The 18,852-nt window shown below is 38.5% G+C and overlaps 1 protein-coding gene across 1 annotated transcript in view; it reads left to right on the top strand.

Moving 5' to 3' along the window:
* The window catches only part of GRID1 (glutamate ionotropic receptor delta type subunit 1), a gene marked incomplete at both ends in the record, with an annotated part of 542,891 nt that overhangs the window by 468,992 nt on the left and 55,047 nt on the right, over nt 1-18,852 (top strand). Inside the window, one exon of the mRNA XM_084264405.1 lies at nt 18,516-18,617. Coding sequence (XP_084120531.1) covers nt 18,516-18,617 — 102 coding nt within the window. The remainder of the gene's footprint in view (nt 1-18,515; nt 18,618-18,852) is intronic.

The following is an 18,852-nucleotide window of genomic DNA, read 5'->3' as shown; positions in this document are numbered from 1 at the left end:
TTTCCAAGGATTCCACTTTGTCAAAACATTTTACTCAAATCGAAAATGTCTAAACAAAATGTTTTGACACTGCCCAACTTAGAATTCTCTCTGTGGAAAAGCTCAGCTCTGCATCCCATTTCAGGAGGAAATCAAACTGCCTGGTTTCTCCTATAATAGCAGTTCCTTTTTTTTTTTTTTCCTCAAGTCTGATCATCATGCCTCCTTCGATTATATACATAAATTAGTGTGAAATTTCAGATGAGAGGAATTCTTGGGTTGCTTCTGGAAAGATAAGCGTTGTCCTAGAGGAAGGAGGATACTTGAATAGCGTAATGGGTTCTGAAAAGCTGAAGAGCTTCTATAGCATCCGTGGCTTGGCAAGGGGGCAGAAGGAGGAGGTGTCAAGGTGGATCTTGTTAAGCATTCCTGCTGGGTTTCATCCCCACTTGAGTGGTCCCGTGCAGCAGAGGTAAATTGTTGTGCCAGGAGTGCTCTCATTCAGGAGCGTTTTACTAGTGAACTACTGTAACAAAGGAAGGCTATATTAAAGTGTGCGTTTGGGATTTTGGTTATTATAAATTACATTCTTGGAAATCTCATTTAGAACTAGGAACTAAAATGATGTTAGAAGGCTCAGAGGATTAATTCTTCCTGAACAATAGACTGTCACTGATCACTCTGTAAAGTAATTATGCCAGATTTAATTATAATACAAGCACATTGTATGATAGTCATAGTGTGCCCAAAAGAGGGTTTGCAAAGGTGCCTCACAAGCATATGGACTAGCTCTGGGAGCACAGTGGCAAATTACACATGTTGTAATTGAGTACAACTTAATATCAGGCTTTCTTAATTAAGGGTTTGGGGTTGTGTGGGGTGGATTCTGGCTGGCACACTTTCCTTTTCGATATCATCAGCATAATGGAACAAACTAACTCTTCCCTCCCCATTTTATAGGTTCTGCCAGAAGCCCTTATGACTTCCAGTAACATTAATGCATTTAAATAAATTAAAGTATCGCTGTAATGGTAAAACTAGAAGTAATCAAATTGTTGCAGGGATGGAAAAATAACTGTCCCTCCTTCTGGCGCTTCAGCTGCAGTTACTGCACTATCATATGTTGCTGATCTCTCAACATAAACCACTCATGCAAATCTACTTCACCATCTCAGTATCCCGTCCTCAGTGTTGTATTTGGACTAATCACGGAAGTACCTTTCACTGTAAAATCAAGCACTGCTCCTGTTAATGATTCCACACCTGTGGCAGTCTGGAGCCTGAGGCACTCGCTAAACTGAGGGAGCCACCAGGACCACAGCCTTGACAGACCCAGGCCAAACTTACAGGAGAATCAATATGCTTAGCCAGAACCTTCTTCTGGGAAAAACAAAAGTTGCATGATTCATACGTAAATGAAATGAGTGACAGTGCTTGGGGAAGTAGGTCCACAGCTGGAATGATGCCATGCCATGAGCCTGAGCTGAAGTTTCATGCTTATGTTAGAAACAGGTATCTTGGATGAAAGCTAACGGGATTGTAAGTATGGGCATCTGGAGCAATGAAGTAGGAATGGTGACAGTGAGAGGTATATACATTTACTTTGTATTGCAACGCTATAAAGCAATAGAAACAGTTAGGACCACGGGTCAGAACTTGCAAAATGAGTGTAGGTCAGATGAGTTTCCTGCGTTTGTACTCATGATAGGCTTCAATTTGCCTTTACATCTCAATGGGAAACCTTTAAAATAGAAAATCTATGAAGAGCCGGAAAGCCAGTCTAATCTAATATGCTTTCTTTTACCTTATTTCTTTCATATGCAACCACTTTGTTTCATAGGAAATCTGGTCAAAATCCAAGCCTAGTGGTAGTATGTCTACATCTAGTTACTAATGCCCTGACCTGCAGGTGCATCCATACACCATACCTTCTAGTCATGCCAGGGATGGTGCTAGCACATGCCTTGCACTTTGCTTCCACCATACCTCTCAGTCCCAAAGTGCGTCTTTTGAAAACCATTGTTCAATAGAACTAGTGAAACTTTTGAAATGAAAAGGTAAAGGTGTTCTCTCAGTTTCCCTCCAGCATAGAACATTTTGTTTTCCAGATCATCTTTACACCAGTATTACATTTTCAGGGAAAGAGCAGAGAAAAGGTGTTAAGAAAAAAAATTAAAAACCTATGTGCATTCTGCTAATCTTGTTTCACAATGAGATATAAATATTTGGGTGAAACATGTTAATAGCCAGCCTTTGGTGGTAATTTACAGCATCACTGAAATGTTTATGAGATCCTAAACCGCATCTGCCATAGATGGGAAGAGTGTCGGTGTGTTTTATTGAAGGGAATTGAATGTGAAATCTTGCATGAACTGTACGGTGAGCAGTTTTCGCAGCATCAGCTAGGTGACATTTAACGTGTCTGTGAAGAAATCTGCAATGATGTGGTGGGCTGTTACAAGGATAGGAATGATGTGCTGGTGCCTGCCGTTCTTTGATGGGATTGCTGGTCTTTAGTCTTGTGCGTTTCATGACATGTTGATAGGCAGTCCATTTTGCAAATAAGCCCTAGTTATCTCTGAATTTCTGTGTCTCTGAGCAACCTCTGTAATGTTGCTGGTCTAATGCAGCCTGGATTCCTGATGAAAGTCATTGACATAGATTTATTCATATTAACAACAAACTTCTGCTTGTTGAGAGGTCCAATATCCTTTCCCATAACTGAGTGCTACTGCTTCAAGACCAGGGGACTTGGTCTAAGTACGTACAAATATCCCAAAAGAACAAGTAACTAGGTCAAAAAACTCTGAAAACTAATTAAGAATATTGAGGATTTTTTTTTTCTGTAAGTTTACTTAAGCTGTAGTTCTCAACAGTGACTATGACATTTAGTGCTGAAAGGTAATTTAAACTTACCCACCTTCTTATGAGGAATAACTGCTTCTTTGTGCATACATGTATACGTATCTATCTGTGTATATCATAGTTAAAGCCAGCTCTGTGTTCCCTAAGGGAGAGACAAAGAAATGCCATTTTTATGACAGCCATAGGTGAATATGGAGAGGGATACATTTTTAAAGGAGAACATCTTAGCTAATTTTGTTACGATCCTAGATGATTAAGTCTATCGTACTTGGCATGGTGAATTCAAAGTCCTTAACCAAAGAACCTGTCTCTAATCAGAATCTGCTTTTTTGAAGGACTGTCTCAAGAGCTGCATCTTGTTACTCTTGGGATGCAGAGCCTGTGACCTGGGTACCAAATCCATCCAGCTAGCCAGGCTTTTTAATATATTTTGCCTAAGAAACAGTCAAATTGTTTCCCTTCCTGGACTCTAAAAGCAAGTTCTTGTGTTGACAGGCCTCAAAGTAGGACCCCTTCTGCCTCCAAGGCATGAGCAGACAGAGCTTTCATGGTCTGAGCTGCCAATTCTGGAGGGACCTCAGCTTTGGTGTTTCTTCTCCATCCTTGACTGTGACCATTTTGTATGTCCACGTGAGAACAGGTTATTGGCTGTGACCTTGGGAGTGCTAATTAGCAGCATTTTAGTAGCATCATCTGGACTATTATATTTGTCACCTATTTATTCATCCCTTCCTGAAGTTGCTACAGTTTGAAATCTGTCATGGAGCTAGTCATTAATCCTCTTAATGCAGGCCTTTCCAGTTCAGCAGTGGGTAAGTTTTCACTCAAGTATCACGTGCTACTAAATTGATGGACAGATAGTGGATTGTAAGGCCCCTCAACCATCAGTGCTTGTCCTAAGCCTGCTCCAAAGCAGCTGTGAATATTGTACCATGGAGATGTGAACAACAACCTATAATTATTAACACGCTGTTAATTTTGTTTCTTTTAATTAAATTGATTTGTGGGAAAAGTCTGTAGCCTTCAGACATTCTGGCACCTGCAAGGCAATTCTGTGAATTACAAGAAAAAAAAAAAAAAGAATAAAAAATCCTCATTGGCTGGAACATTTCTAGAGGCCTGATGTGTTTTATGTGGACAGAAAAACAGGTTAAAGAAATTCTGAAAGTTCAGCAATTGCTGCAAATCCCCCTTAGCTGTATGAAGAGTTGCAGGCAGCCAAGTACCAACGATTGATTTATTTTGCTCTGAGCCTAGCGAGAGGAGGGAGATTATTGTTAGCTCATAGCTTTCTGTTCCATCTATGCTACCTTTAGGTTATGCAAGGGAAGGGGTTTTAGGCCAGGTTCCCAACTAATACAATGGGGGGTGTTATCTTTTTTTCCTACTGAATGAAAGTTTCTTTTTCCAAGAAACATTAAGTAATTCTACACCTCACAGTCCGTATAGTAGGTAAGCATTTATTTTTCATTTTGTAAGCATATCTTATCTAAATATATTCAGTTTCTATTGGCAAGTGACATTTGCTTTCCACTTTCCTTGTTCAGCCATTTCTGCATTTTAATGCTGAAATGCAGTGTTGAAGGAAAAAGATCCTTTCTATGATCATTTTAAAATAAAGGCTTAATACTCTATCAGAAAGCTGGCTTTTCAAAGCCACTTTTCCCTGAGCTGATTTTTGGCCAGTCTCTGTTAGTTGGATAGGTTTAGGGTTTTTTGTGTGAGTTTTACTTCCCCCCACCCCCCCGGCCCCTGAAAAATATATGCAAGAACTAGAAGAGATATAGAGAAGGAAGAAGGGTAATTGGAGATATCGGATTGCTTCTGTACGAACAGACTATAGAGACCATAATTCTTTAGCTCAGGAAGCAGACAACAGAGGGGAGTGTGACTAGGTGTTTATGAAACAGAGATGAAAAGACAAAATGGGAACAATTATTCTCTTTTTTTTTTTTTCATAGCAGAAACCTAGAGGATAGGTAATAAAATGAACAGGTAGCCAGCTTACAACTAATAAAGAAAGTACATTTTCAGAGACTGTATGCTTATACTTTGGAATTCATTGCCACAGAATATGTGGAAGAAAAGAGTTTAAACGGACTCAGAAGACCTTAGGAAAATGGATGCCTGATGGGTCCACTGAGGAAATAGTCTTTATATTGCATTAAGGAGCTATTTCTCACACTTAGAATTTCATGAGAGAGAATACTGATTTTTTCTTTAAATGTATAAATGGCTGGATAACAATCACCATAGCAACGAAAAGAATATCAGGTTAAAGCAGTAAGGAAGGGATTTAATGAACATAACGTGTGTGGGGTTTTTTTCCCTCCTCAGATATGTTTGTGGTAATTCTTCACCATATTACTGTATCCATGTTTCTCTGAGAGCATTGACCATTTAAGACCCCATCCTGCGTACAAATGCTCTGCTCTTTATTGTTGAAAGACTAACGTGACCGAGAGACATTTACACTGTAGGGATAAAGTCTGTAACATTTTAAATTAGGGAGAGATCTGGCCGGCATGCCATTCCCAGAGAACTCCTGCCTTTCTCCCTGCAGACGCTCTTCCCACAAGGCCAGGGTTTGGAGATGGGACAGGGCAGAGCCCAGACAGGCAGTTGAAGCTGTGAGGCAGTCACTGCTTATTTGCGACTTTGTCTCCTCCCACTGAGAAGTTTGGACCATGCATAAATCATGTCTTGTTTTATAATTTGATCTTGTTTGACCTGTCAAAAAGCTTTTCTCAACACTTAGCGAACATCATAAATCAAAGCATCAGGTGCAATATTAAATAAGCTTTGGTGTAATTACATAAATTCACCGTATTATGAAATCCTTCCAAATATGACGTAGGATTCTTCTTGGAGATCAGTGTTTATTTTTAAAGCTGTAGTAAGGAATCCAAAAGGCAAGTCTTTAAGCAGTACAGATAGTATTAGCTGTCTTTCTCATCTCCTTTCATTTCTTACCTTTGATGACTTTGCTGAAATTACCACATTCTTTCTAACGATGGAGTTTGTGCTGGTACATGTTAGTTTGTGGAGCTGGGGGAAAAGTATTTATTACTGTAATCTTTCTTATATACCCTATGTGTACTGTCTGTTACTGCGATAAATTGCTCAGAAAGTCTGGACTTCATTTTTTTTTTTAAAAAAAAAAGCTAAGAAATCTCACAGTGTTGATTTCAAGGGGAAAAAAACAGAGGACAAAACTTCGTAAACATAAGATTTTTAAACAGTAAGAAAAATATTATCCATGGTTTCTTTATGAAGAATAATCAAAGATTAGCTAAGTGTTTTGTTAAATTCCGTGTGAACACTTAGCAATTGGTATAGTTTGCATAAATGATAATATCTGTGAATATAATGTTTGCATATTCTCTGCTAATTGGTTTTGTGAGCAAGCTGATTTTATTTGCTTTACAAAACCTGTTATATGTATGTAACAAAGCCAAAGGCATAAATACATTTCTGAAAGCTGTTGCAATATAGCTTTTGTTAATTAAAGTCATTAAATGTATATTGTTGCACAGAAGAAAATTCAGATTTTCCAATTTTTCTGTTTCTAGGAGAGGTAATTATCTATTGCCAAACACCGAGTTTTTGTTTTTCTGTTCAGTTGTTTTATTTGCTTTTGAGGAGAAGGAGGTCTACAAATTGTGAAGTTATTCTGTGTTACATTCTATGAGGAGCAAGGAAAAAGGTGAAGCCATGTTGTAAAGACTAAAATAGAGGAAAGTTCAGTAAAAACCGACATTTTAAATTTTTAAAGTTTTTATAGGAATTTAAAGTGTTCCACAGATATGAGTCTCAATTCCTGTTCTGATAACCAGAGCTGGCCAAAATTCACTTAAACTCATTGGCATGGAAACTTTGGCATTTCTGGTTGTTACCTATGTCACCAGGGAATGTTATCTTCTCTTGATAGCATTTCTGATAAAATATTGCTTTTTACATTGCTCATCTTAAAGTGCCAATATTTCATCTAAGACTTTGACTTCTTTGTGTTGACATTTTAAATTTATTTTCCAAATTACACTCATAAATCCACACCTTTTGAATTGAAATGTGAATAGGAAATTTCTTCCTCTAGAACACTTGTTATATCAAAGCTGCCACCAAAATGTCACAAAGTAGTGAGATAACAGCAATGGTAGGAAAATGAAATAAACCCTCAAATTTATGCAATTGTAATGGAAGATATAAAAAGGCACTAACTCTTAAAGCTTTCCAATTAGAAATGTTAGTAAGGATTTTATTCTAAAAATATTTTTTAACAAAAAATATTCTTGAAGTGTGGAGCTTTTCAGAAGTATCTGGAGCTCAAGAAAAGAGCATTTGTCAGTGCAGAATTGAGAGCTAGCTTGACAGGTGATACCAAAGAGCAGGCTGAACGTTGTTTTCATTCTGAGATGACTCAGTACCATCAGCCAGAATCAGAAAGCAAATTCATGATGGCCAGGCTTCAGAAGGTCTGCTGCTGGTGAAATCGCACCATTCTGTGACCACAGAATGAGCCAGACAATGAAAAGTTCAGTTGTTAGAACTGCAAATATATGTAAGGATTTCTTGAATGTGTAGTGAGATGTCACAAGCATTCAGCATGCCTAACATCCAAGAAATCCAGTAGAGAACTGGAAAAAAGCACAGATGTTTTGGCACAGCCAATTGTAGCATGCTCACTAATTGCATAATTGCAATCACAGAGTTGTAGGGGTTGGAAGGGACCTCCAGAGATCATCGAGTCCAGCCACCCTGCCAAAGCAGGTTCCCTAGGACAGGTTGCACAGGGAGGCATACAGACGGAGCTTGACTATCTCCAGAGAAGGAGACTCCACACCTTCCCGGGGCAGCCTGTCCCAGAGCTCTGTCACCCTCACTGTGAGGAAGTTGTTTTGCATATTGGTGCAGAACTTCCTATGCTCCAACTTGAGGCCATTGCCTCTTGTCCTGTCCCCACAGACCACTGAGAAGAGGCTGGCCATTCCCCCCTGTGTCCCACACCTCAGATATTTATAATCATTGATCAGATCCCCTCTTAGTCTTCTTTTCTCAAGGCTGAACAGTCCCAGTTAATTCAGCTTTTCCTCGGAGGGGAGAAATGCTCTTGTGGAGAACAACTGCAAAAGATACCAGATCCTGACACTTGTCCAGCCAGCACAATCCTCTCCTGCTCTCCCTCCTCAGTAAAATTATCAGAACATTGCTATAGGAAGGTATTTTGTTACCACGCTGCACAGAGCAGGATAAGAACCTATTGTAAAATCAACATGAATTTGTATTTTGGTTTAGATCCAACTTTTCAATGACTTTTTTGTTTATAAAAGTCTGCTGAGTTGGCTATTGTGGAGATAACAAGGGCAGTTCTACTCTCAAAAGCAAGTAATTTCCCACCAAAAAGAATTTGGAAGCTATGAAAAGAGCCCAGTCTCTGTGTGAAATGGGTTGGTTTCCATTTTACCCTCACATAATGAGCAATGGTGGAAGGAAATGGTTCAGTTTTGTCCACAAGCAGCTACACATGAACCACCTGACTTTCTGTATTTTAACAGCAGTGTTCAGAGTATCCTCAGAGTTCAGCACCCACCATCTCCCAGTAACTGCAGAAGAAAGATTAAGGGATCATTTGTCTTCTGAATAGCTAAGGCAGTGGAGGAGCTCATACCGTTAGGTTTTTGAGTCCGTCACTTGTGACGTCTGCTGTGGACTTCTATATTTGGAGTGGTCTAACTTTTATGATTACTTATCAGTTTTAATTTAATTCTTAGAGACCTGCTTGTTCGTATCAGCTGTTAATTTGCAGTGCCCCTGTGAAGTGCCTGATTCAGCAGTATCCTAGGTACTCACAATTAGTTTATTCAACCCTTAGAAGAATTATGGTGCTACACGTACATCTTTCGCTATAGCAACGTTGACATCTGATTCCACAAAGCATCGCTATGCTATAGCATGTTGCTTATAACTTAAAGCCTTGAAAAGTGGCAAAACTGCAGATGGACAGGGGTGGAGGTTACCTGCCTGCTCTACAAGAGTAAAGCCTGTGAGATTCTGGAAGGAAATAGCTCTGTTTTATTTTCAAGATTGGTTTTACCACATTTTGGTTTTATGTTAGGGAAATTAAATGTGAAAATTTGGGGACAGAGTAATACTCGCCTGCATTTTATAGAGAAGCCATCAGAGGATAATATTCTTGTTCATATTGTTTTCATCACTCTTGATTGCTTCATTTTATACTACATCTTTTCCAGTGGTTGCATTGCTGCAGTGTCCCCCACTAATAACATTAGCATGTTGCAGTCACTGCTCCTGCAAAGACTAGTATTAATTGAAGCAATTTATTCTCCCAGAGCTGAAGATGGCCTATTTATACTTCTATATAATGAATATTAACGGGTTACATTTATCTTGTCATGTCCTGTCAGTTCCTTTTTCTGCTTCATGCGGATTTGCTTTCTCGTACAAGCTTTGCTCAGGCTCAGCACAGTAGAACATAGGTGTTTGTTTTACCTAAGAGATCAGAGATGCTCAACAGCTATCACAATATGGAAAGAGAAGCAATTCTAAATTGGTATCATTGCTCCTGCGTTAACTGGCTGGCACAGTAATGTCTCATTCCCACAATTAATGGAGCAATATCTTATTTCAGCAAAAAGGTAATATTCATAATTTTTGCCTTCAATTTAATATTGAACGTGATGCATATGCAATAGAAAATACAAAGTCTGTGGTGCTGATCCATTCCCAAGGGGTGTGGGAAGGCTTATACTATGGCAGTAGAAGCTGTAGGGTTACAGAAAACTGCTGTTTCAATTCTTCATGAAACTCCACAGTCACATTACTGCAGAAAGCTGCTATATACACAAATGTATGTACAAGAATATTATAGTTACCTTAATATTACTAATAAGGCATAATGTGTCTAATCTTCATTTGTGTCATTGAGCTCTACTATACATAAAATAGTTGACTCTTAATAAAGTGGCCATTACACTTGATTTTACTGAGCTTGGGCTAATGAAAAACATGAAGGAAATCACTTTCTCTCACATCAAAATATTCGCTATTCTCTGCAATGAAGAACCATAAAAATAGTGGAGCAAGATACTGCTGAGTTATGTTTGGTAAGGTCAAAATTGCTGATTGCAGTGCACAGCAGAACCTGTAGAGTGAGTGCTGGATAAATACTTTTATATAAACTTCCAGGGATTGAGGAATATTAACGCTGAAATACCTCTACCAAAGCCTCTGTAGTGTTTTGTCCTCCTATATGACCCCCACAATTCCGGGTTAGGTGATGAGGTTTTTCCCCTCGAGGTTTTCTTTATCTATTTTGGAGAAATTATTGTAAATGACATGGGGAGAGAGAAAAACTCTATATCCTAGACTCCAATTACTCTTTGGATGATGGTGGTTTAATCCTGTAATTGATATTACATGGCAAAAATGTTTCTGATACTAATTTGCATTTTGTTTTACTGTAACTTTTATCCCTTTTTAAAACTAATTTGCTTTTTATTTTTACTGTAACTTTTATCACTTTCCGCTAGTTTTGAGCCCTTTGAATTATTTAGAAATTTTCCTTCCAATTTGTCTAATTATTCTGCTTGTTATTGTGCAGCTCCTTGCTGAAGTACATCTTGTGCGCACAACTGGAGATTCACGTTTTCTTAAAGCTTAAATAAGAATTTCACGGGACTGTCCATGTGATAGTGACTCAGTTAATGCTACTCTTCTCTCTTAATTGAGAGCCAGTTCCCTTACATGGTTTGAAGGGCATTATGCTACTTCAAGGGCAGCTTCATGTGGCGTCTTAATCCTAAACATTTGCCATTTGTCTCTCTGTGTTTCTCAGAAGAGCAGTGGTGTATATCTGTTTCCTTAGATATGTCAGTTCAGGTCAATTACTCTTTCCTACTCAAATCCCTCCTTCGGTGTTCTTGAACTTTATTTTCTATTCTAGGTCTATGCTCAATTAACTTTATAGAAGTGTAACTCTCAGGATTCAATGGCATTACGTATGTTTGCTGAGTTAAAGTACAATTGTAAGTGATTGCGGGCTGGAACCATAAATTGCTCCTGTGCACTTTCTACGTAGTCTCTCCCTGGAAGGGTTCTAGGAACGGCTTCATTTCAGCAGTGGGAAATGGATTTTTCTACTGGAGATTAAAATATTTGGGGTTTTCAAGTGTTCAGGAATTGTGCCATTCATCGTAAAGACTAAACCAATGCCTTTGACTTTTGTGAATGATAGTATGGCCCCCTACTAGCCTTAAAAATGGTGATTAATCCATTCACTCGAGATGTGGCAAACTGATGAGATTACAGACTAAACCTTGCACTCTGGGACTTGAATGGAGTTATTCCCCATTTGAGAGAAGTATTCTAATCACCTTTGGCAGGGAGCCAGCATTATCTGAAACACCACTTTGGTTTTGGTATGTCTGGTGAATTTGGGAACCATGGGACTGCCAAGCTATTCTTTGATTTCCTTCACATATGCATTATATCTTGGAGGTGACAAACCTTTCTGGTGAAATTTTTTTTTTGTTTAGAAATATGCAGACAAGTTCTGCCCTTTTATCTGTCTCTCATTTCACGGACTGCACTGAGAATGAACATATGTTTCTAGGAAATCGTTTGTATTTCATGTGAAAGAATCTCTGTAGGTTATTAGAAGTCAGCAGCAGTAGTTCTGTTACATCTAGTTCTGCTTCTAATTTTTCCACTTCTTAGTGATCATTATATTAGATATTCACAGTTGCATCTTTTACTCTTCTTGGGCAAATTGACTCCTCCATGCCAGGAGTCACTGTCCTGTTCTCCCATGATTTTCTTTCAGTGTGTTTATATCTTTTTCAGACAGATGCTAAATACAGTATTAAGACTGTATCTTCTGAGCTGTGTTGTGACTCCTCTCCGGGCAGCCTATGCCATGAGACCTGTGGAGTCCAAAACTACACTTGTACTTTTGCAGCAGTACTACATTACAAGCTCATCACCCATTTCCAGCTCACTTTTACCCTGCACAACTTTTTAACATTATTTTCTTTGTTTTTTTCTTCAATTTAAGTATCTCTATTTATCATTTTTCTTTTTCATAAGTTTTTGCTTCTAGTTATGCAAGCTGTATATTATTTCCTGTCTGGGTTTTTACTATACCACTCCCATTCATTCCTCTCACTGTTCTGGCAGATATATCTTTGTAGCTTAGCTATTTTAATTTTAGTATTTTGCTATTTCCTGTTACGAATCATTTTAAAAGCATTAAGTAAATAAGATTTTAATATTTACTTGCTCTAAGCTATTTCAAAACTTGTCTCCTCCTCTTGAAACCTCATTCTTCATTGTTGCTTAGAAGCTAGTCTATAAATCATGTGATTTTGTTCTGATTTGGGAAGTGAATTCAAATTGTCCTGGGTGAGGTTTCACAAGACCCTGTATGAAACAAAACTAAAATTCAGGTACAAGTGTATTGTCATCTCTGTTTTAGTTATTAATTCTGCAGTACTATTGAAAAAGCAGCCAAGTTTGTCCGGAATGGCTTGCTCATTGCAAGGTCTTGTTGCCTAATGCCTATCTTCCTGTGATTCTCCAGAGGTATTTTATTATCATTTATATAGCACCATAAATTTAGAAAACACTAAAATTCAAATAGTCTGCATTCTTCTCCCTGAAGATCTCACGTTCTTAAAGGCCCATTAAAGCGACAACAGTCACATAACTGTGCTTCACATTTCACATGTGAGCCCTTTCCTACTTCTCCATTTTTTCTTACTTTATATTGGCTAGTTATTGCCTTTAAATGGTTTCATGATAAAATTTTCACCCAAAAGACTGTGTGTTTCTCTAACTCTTAAGACTTGGTTTGCATTCCTCTGCTTCATAATTTGACTAAGTTTGGAGTTCTCAGCAACTATGGGCGCGTAGGTATTCCAAACCCACCATGTATGGTCAAATACAAGTTACATCTTTAACACAAAAAAAATGCAGACTGTCAGAAGAGAACACAAGCAAACATCTGGATGTAGATGACTTGAAGGCATTTCACTGCAAACAAGGACAAGTGACGCTGGACCACAGAATATAGCTTAAATCTATTCAGCTGGATTTCCTAATTATTTCTAATTATCATTATTATCTTAGGCTTCAGAGTAGAAATATTAGAATGTTCCTAATAATTATGCAGCTGTTACAGAAATAAATTTTATCAGTTGCATTTCCTTGTATGAGAATTGATGTCTCTAATCCTGTTTTATGAAACTATGAATTATACAAATACACATCCAAAATGTTTTCTTTTTTTGTTAGATTTTCCTTAATTATGATCTCATTATTTCAAATGACAATATTTTGGTACCTTCAAGGCAACTCCAGTCATAAAATGGGAACTGATGTTTCAGGGAATCCTGTCAGTTCCTTAAGAATGACACATAATCTAATCATAGAATCACAAAATGCTCTGGGTTGGAAGGGACACCAAGAATCACAGAGTTCCAACTGCCTGCCACAGGCAGGACCACCAACCTCCAGGCCTGGATCTACACAAGGTTTCCCAGGGCCCTATCCAACCTTGCCTTGAACAACCCCTAGGGATGGGGCATCCACCACTTCTCTGGGCAGCCTGTTCCAATATCTTGCTGGGTGTGATACTGAATGACAGCAAAATCTAGTCCCAGGATTGCTTGATATACTGCAGTCAAAAAAATAACGGAACTACTTTTCTTCATTAGAACTACAATACAGGAATGTCCACTTTGCTGTACTTATTTAATGGGCCGCTGCCTTAATTCAACTTTGTCTCCCATAAACATTTATCTTCTTGTTTATGATTTGTTTGTTCAGGGGATTTTGGATTATTGAGTTTCCTTAAAATCTGCTTTTACAGTGTAAAAAGTTTCAGTAAGTGTTTAGTCATATCGCAAGACTAGCAAAAGGAATCAGAGACCCCAACATGCCAAATATATATACATGTTACCAGGACACCGTATTTGCTATTCACTATGTCAACTTCAAGTTTAAGAAACAAGTTTTCATTGAAGTGAAATCCTTTTCAGTTTACCTTCAAGGAAAAAGCTGTTAACAAATCATGAATAGCACAGGTTAATATGTTTAGCTCCATGCACAGAGCTTTCATATTCAGAGGAAGCATGCTCTGGGTTGATACAGGTGTCCCTGGCTCACAGTGTGAGAACTGCTTCCCTTACAATCTTTCTCTTCCATTTCTTGTATTTTCTTGAAGTTCTTCATGTTTCCAGGCAGGGTTCCCAAATTGAGTTTGTTTAGATAGCATCACGGTAGCTACAAAGGAGTTACCAAAGTTTTCAGGTTTTGGTGAGACAGAAGATGCAGCCTCTTGATTGATTATAGACCTTTAAAATATTACTGTACATCTGCGGAAAATGATCTTTTTTTATTTCTTATGGAAATCCCATTTTCCCTGAAAAGTAGTTCATGTTTCAGATGATGACTTAAAATGGTGTTAGAAGGCAGTGACATGCATTATTTAGACAGGAACTATTGGATTATAAACTAAAATAATATAAATGATCTTAGTGTTGTGATATAAACATTAAACATCCTGGTTTTATGCTTACGTCAGTTTTTAACTATATTTGCATGTGCCTTGGGATTATTTTTATCACCATTTTTTTGGGCCCGAGACAGATGGTTGCCATAGTCCAGTGGTCTGAGTGTTTACAGTAGTCTTAGGAAAACTAAAGTGAAGTTTCTGATTCAAGGAATAAGTCAATATTATGTAGTAGAGCGGCACAAACTCACAGACCTTGCCGACAAACAGATGTGTAACAAATAACTGAATTTATCATCAGCTTCATCTCCTAAAGGAAGTGGTATGCAAACTCTCAATCTAATTGATCAAGTTCATAGGAGGTAGTAAATCTTGCAAATCACTGTTTAATGCATGCAGTCTTGATTTATTTGAGCAGAAGGATTCTCTGCCTCATTGTGCTGATGAGTGTCTTCACACTTCTATGGAGATGTTTCCAATATTCTCTGGTGTGAGTTTACCACGACATTTCAGTATGATTCCCCCTCAGGAACTAATCCCTCCAGTAAGTGTTGGGCAGCCAGCAGCTGCATCATTAATGAAGTTGTGAAACTCCCTTGTAGAATTTGGATTCTAATTCATCAATGGAAACTCAGGAACCCCAAAGTTATATTGCTATCAGGTTTTCTTTGGAGGTTTTGACAGATATCAGTACCTTTCTGGACAAAATCCTGAAGAGCAGGTTCTTGAGCCATACTTTGGATGACATCCTTTAACATTTTACATTCCCAAGTTGTCTAGCCATGTAGTTGTTTGGCTAGTGTGTTGAGTATGTGTGTTTGAGGCTATACATTGCTTGGGAAGGGTGGAAACAATGCTAAAACTGCGACTTTCTCTCTCCAAGCTTTCCCTCTCAGTTCTGGTTGAAAAATGAAGTAAATGTTGATAAAGGTCAGAAGCATGTCCTGAGTCAGAATTAAAAAAACCCAAACAACCTTTTGTCTGAATCTCCCAGCAATATGGCTATTTCAGAAGGAAGCTAGGAAGAAGGCTTAAGTTGAAAAGCTTTAATAAAATAGTTATTCTCAAAACTTGAACCCCCATCACGCAGCAACTTGAGAACCAAGAAAACCTCAACCAGACTGCCATTAAATGTATGTTCCAGAGACCTTTGATTTTTGAAATACATCCTACAAGTGCTGATTCTGCAAGCTGCTGTTTGTTATAATCAGATTTAAAAGCCCTTTATCTCCCATCACCTGATGGCTGTGCACCTTTGGCTTCATATTTCTGGTAGGAACATGGTACGTATTTCCACAATGAATGAAACTCTCTAACGGCCTTATCAAATAACAGCAGTACTCATTGTGTTTAACAGTGCTGGAAATTAGTTTCTCGGGCACTGGTCTTGACAGGTCAACTGTCACAAATTGGTAGACATATCTGTAAATACATCAGTCCTATAAACAAAATTCTTTCTGCAAGAAGTGGGAGTTAAAATTGGCACACTTATGAACAAATGAAATGTTCTGAAGCACCAGGATGCACAGGAAATATCCCTTCTGGCAAAGGTTTTCCTCACGTTCTTTTTATCAACTTTATCTGCATAGTTTGTGGCTCCATAGAGAACACAATGGAGTGCCCTGCTGAGAAGGACCTGCGTGTTATAGTGGATGAGAAACTTAACACAAGCCTGCAGTGTGCTCTTGCAGCTCAGAAGGCCAATGGTATCCTGGGCTCCATCAGAAGAGGGGTGGCCAGCAGGGACAGGGAGGTGATTGTTCCTCTCTACTCTGCTCTTGTGAGGCCCCAGCTGGAGTACTGTGTCCAGATCTGGGGCCTGCAATACAAGAAAGATGTGGAACTGTTGGAGAGGGTTCAGAGGAGGCCACCAAGATGATCAGAGGGCTGGAGCACCTCCCCCACAAGCTGGGGATCTGGGCTTGTCCAGCCTAGAGAAGAAAAAGCTGCGGGGGGGACCTCATTGTAGCCTTCAGGTCCCTGAAGGGAGTAGAGAAACAGGAGGGCAATCAACTTGTTAAAAGGGTAGACAATGGCAGGACAAGGGGGATGGATTGAAACTAAAGGACAGAAGGTTTAGATGACATATTAGGGGGACGTTATCTACAGAGTGAGCAGTGAGGTGCTGGAACAGGCGGCCCAGAGAGGTCCCTTCCAACCCAGACCATTCTATGATACTGTGGTGAAGTGAAATATGCTCCTTCTCCTTGCACCTGCACCTACTTTACAAAAGAGGAATTTCTGTCTATCTCCTTTTGAATAAAAGGAATAAATTTATGGTTTTGCACTGGTATCTTTCCATCTCCTTTAGGAATTCTTAGTGTTAAAGTGGAATGAAAAATGTAGGATATTTGAAAAGTCTCAGGCCTTGATATGAAATCTGATAGAATTTTTGAAAGGAAAAGGAATGGGAGAAGGAATTGAAATGTCTGTCCACCAATGGTGAAGTAATAAATAAATGTGTTACATTTCACATTTTTTAGTAAATATTTAATCACCATCTGTAGCTTGTGCAAGCCATTTTGGCCAAAACCTCCTATGTATCTTTATCATACTTTACTGCATAGTAGTAGAAGTGGAGAAGGCTTAGACAGTAAACTTTCTTTAGAGATTTGAGAGACAATATATACCCCACACACGTATTCTGGTTTTTGAAGTCTCTTGATCCATTGATTTATGTCAGCTGACAATTTTTTTCTTTTCAATAACGAAAGCTAAGAAACATTTGGATGTATTTCAGAGCAAGCATCTACATTTGCATTTAGAAGATGCCACAGCATAGGTATCTACTTGTTTTGCTGCAGCACGGGTTGGGGGTGGGAAGTTCTTAAACTGTGGTATTTAACCTTCAGGAGTGTCAATAAAAGCTGAATATTATTCAGTCATTCTCCTCCTCCATCCTCCATATCAGCTTGATAAAAGGAGGTGTAGCTTAACACTTTCCTCTCCTGTGTCTCAGCTTTGAAGATTTAGTGACTACAGAATAATTTTCATCACTTGTGATAGTTGCAATCACTGAATGTTCACTGAACGTCCTGTTCTTTTCTTGTTTCCTGTTTAGTGCAACAAAAGAAAATAAAACTATACAGATCTCTGCCATCACGTTTTATTTGTTGGTTTGATTTTTGTGGCTTCAGGATAAATCTGAAGTCATAGAAATAAATCATGTAGGACACCCAGCCATGGGCATTTTCAGTGAAATAAGGGCTTTCCAAGAAGGTTTTGACTTGTTACATGAAAATTGGCTTCTGGCAGGAAGAAGCCACATTTCACAGATCTTGGACTATGTTTAATTCCTACAGGGCATGCCTTCAGCTAACACCACTGCTTCCACATATGTGAGAATAGTAGGTGTTTAAAAAAAGAAGGAAACAGAATATTTGATACTGTTATGACTCTGCTGAACAAAATGACACTGTGGATTCTGTTTGAAGGCAAAAGGAGTGTCTGACTGCTGCCGAAGAGCGTATTTAGTTTGAATAATCCAAAGGTCACTTAAGATTGACTTTTCTATTAAACCTATTCTATTGAATTTTATTGGATTTCTTTACAGAAAATGCAGTAAAATTTATTTTTTAAACCAGTGCATTTAATTGAAAAATAAAATACTTAGATGTAATGTTCCTGAAAAAACACATCCAGGTACATCTAGCAGATGCACAAAGTAGATATATTTGATATTCAGGGGCCTGGAAACTTGAGAGGCTGTCATTGTTTTTCTGATGAGGTAGAAGTAGGGCAAGAAGAAAGAAAATAGGACTTAAGATAGGAGGATCTGAAGAAAGTACAAGAGAGAAGAGGAGGCAATTTGACACCATAGAATCTGTGTCAAGAATCATGACCGTCACTGAAGAACGATGTTATGCAGCAGGAAAAATGGTCAGCTTTTGATGAGCAGTGAGGGATGATTTAAAAAGTAGGAGGGGATCTGAGCGGAGAGGGGAAAGTGGGATACCGAGACTACAAATAATCATGAGGACTGTTAGGTAGTATCAATTTACTGGAGTTAAAAACCACACACTTCTTTCATCCCCTCTAAATGAGCTCTGGATTCAGTTAGGCTACTATTAAATGTTTATGTATAAACCCAAAAGATTTCTGCCCTAATAGTCTTTCAGAGTCACTGTAATTTCTGTTCTAGCTGGCAACGTGGGACTCCGAGAAAGGACTGAACGGTAGTCTACAAGAACGACGCCTCGGCAATGACTTACAAGGATTGACACTCAAAGTGGTGACTGTCTTGGTATGATCCTATTTGAGTTCAGGAAACAAATGCTCAAAACAAAGAGAGTCTGACTATTTTGGGCACTTCCCTCAGTATTTTTCCATATCATCTTTAGTACTGTATTTTGAGATGATTGGTTACATAAGCAAGGGAAATAGATGATGGCCTTTTATTATTTTATGTGAAGTGGTGCACTGTCAGAGGCAAGGAACATTTGTTTGTTTGCTTATGGTGGTTTTCTGCATTGTAATGC

Source organism: Gallinula chloropus (genome assembly GCF_964237585.1).
Source record: "Gallinula chloropus genome assembly, chromosome: 5".
Taxonomy (NCBI): Eukaryota; Metazoa; Chordata; class Aves; order Gruiformes; family Rallidae; genus Gallinula; species Gallinula chloropus.
The sequence above is the reverse complement of the archived record's forward strand: the minus strand, read 5'-3'. Positions and strand labels throughout refer to the sequence as shown.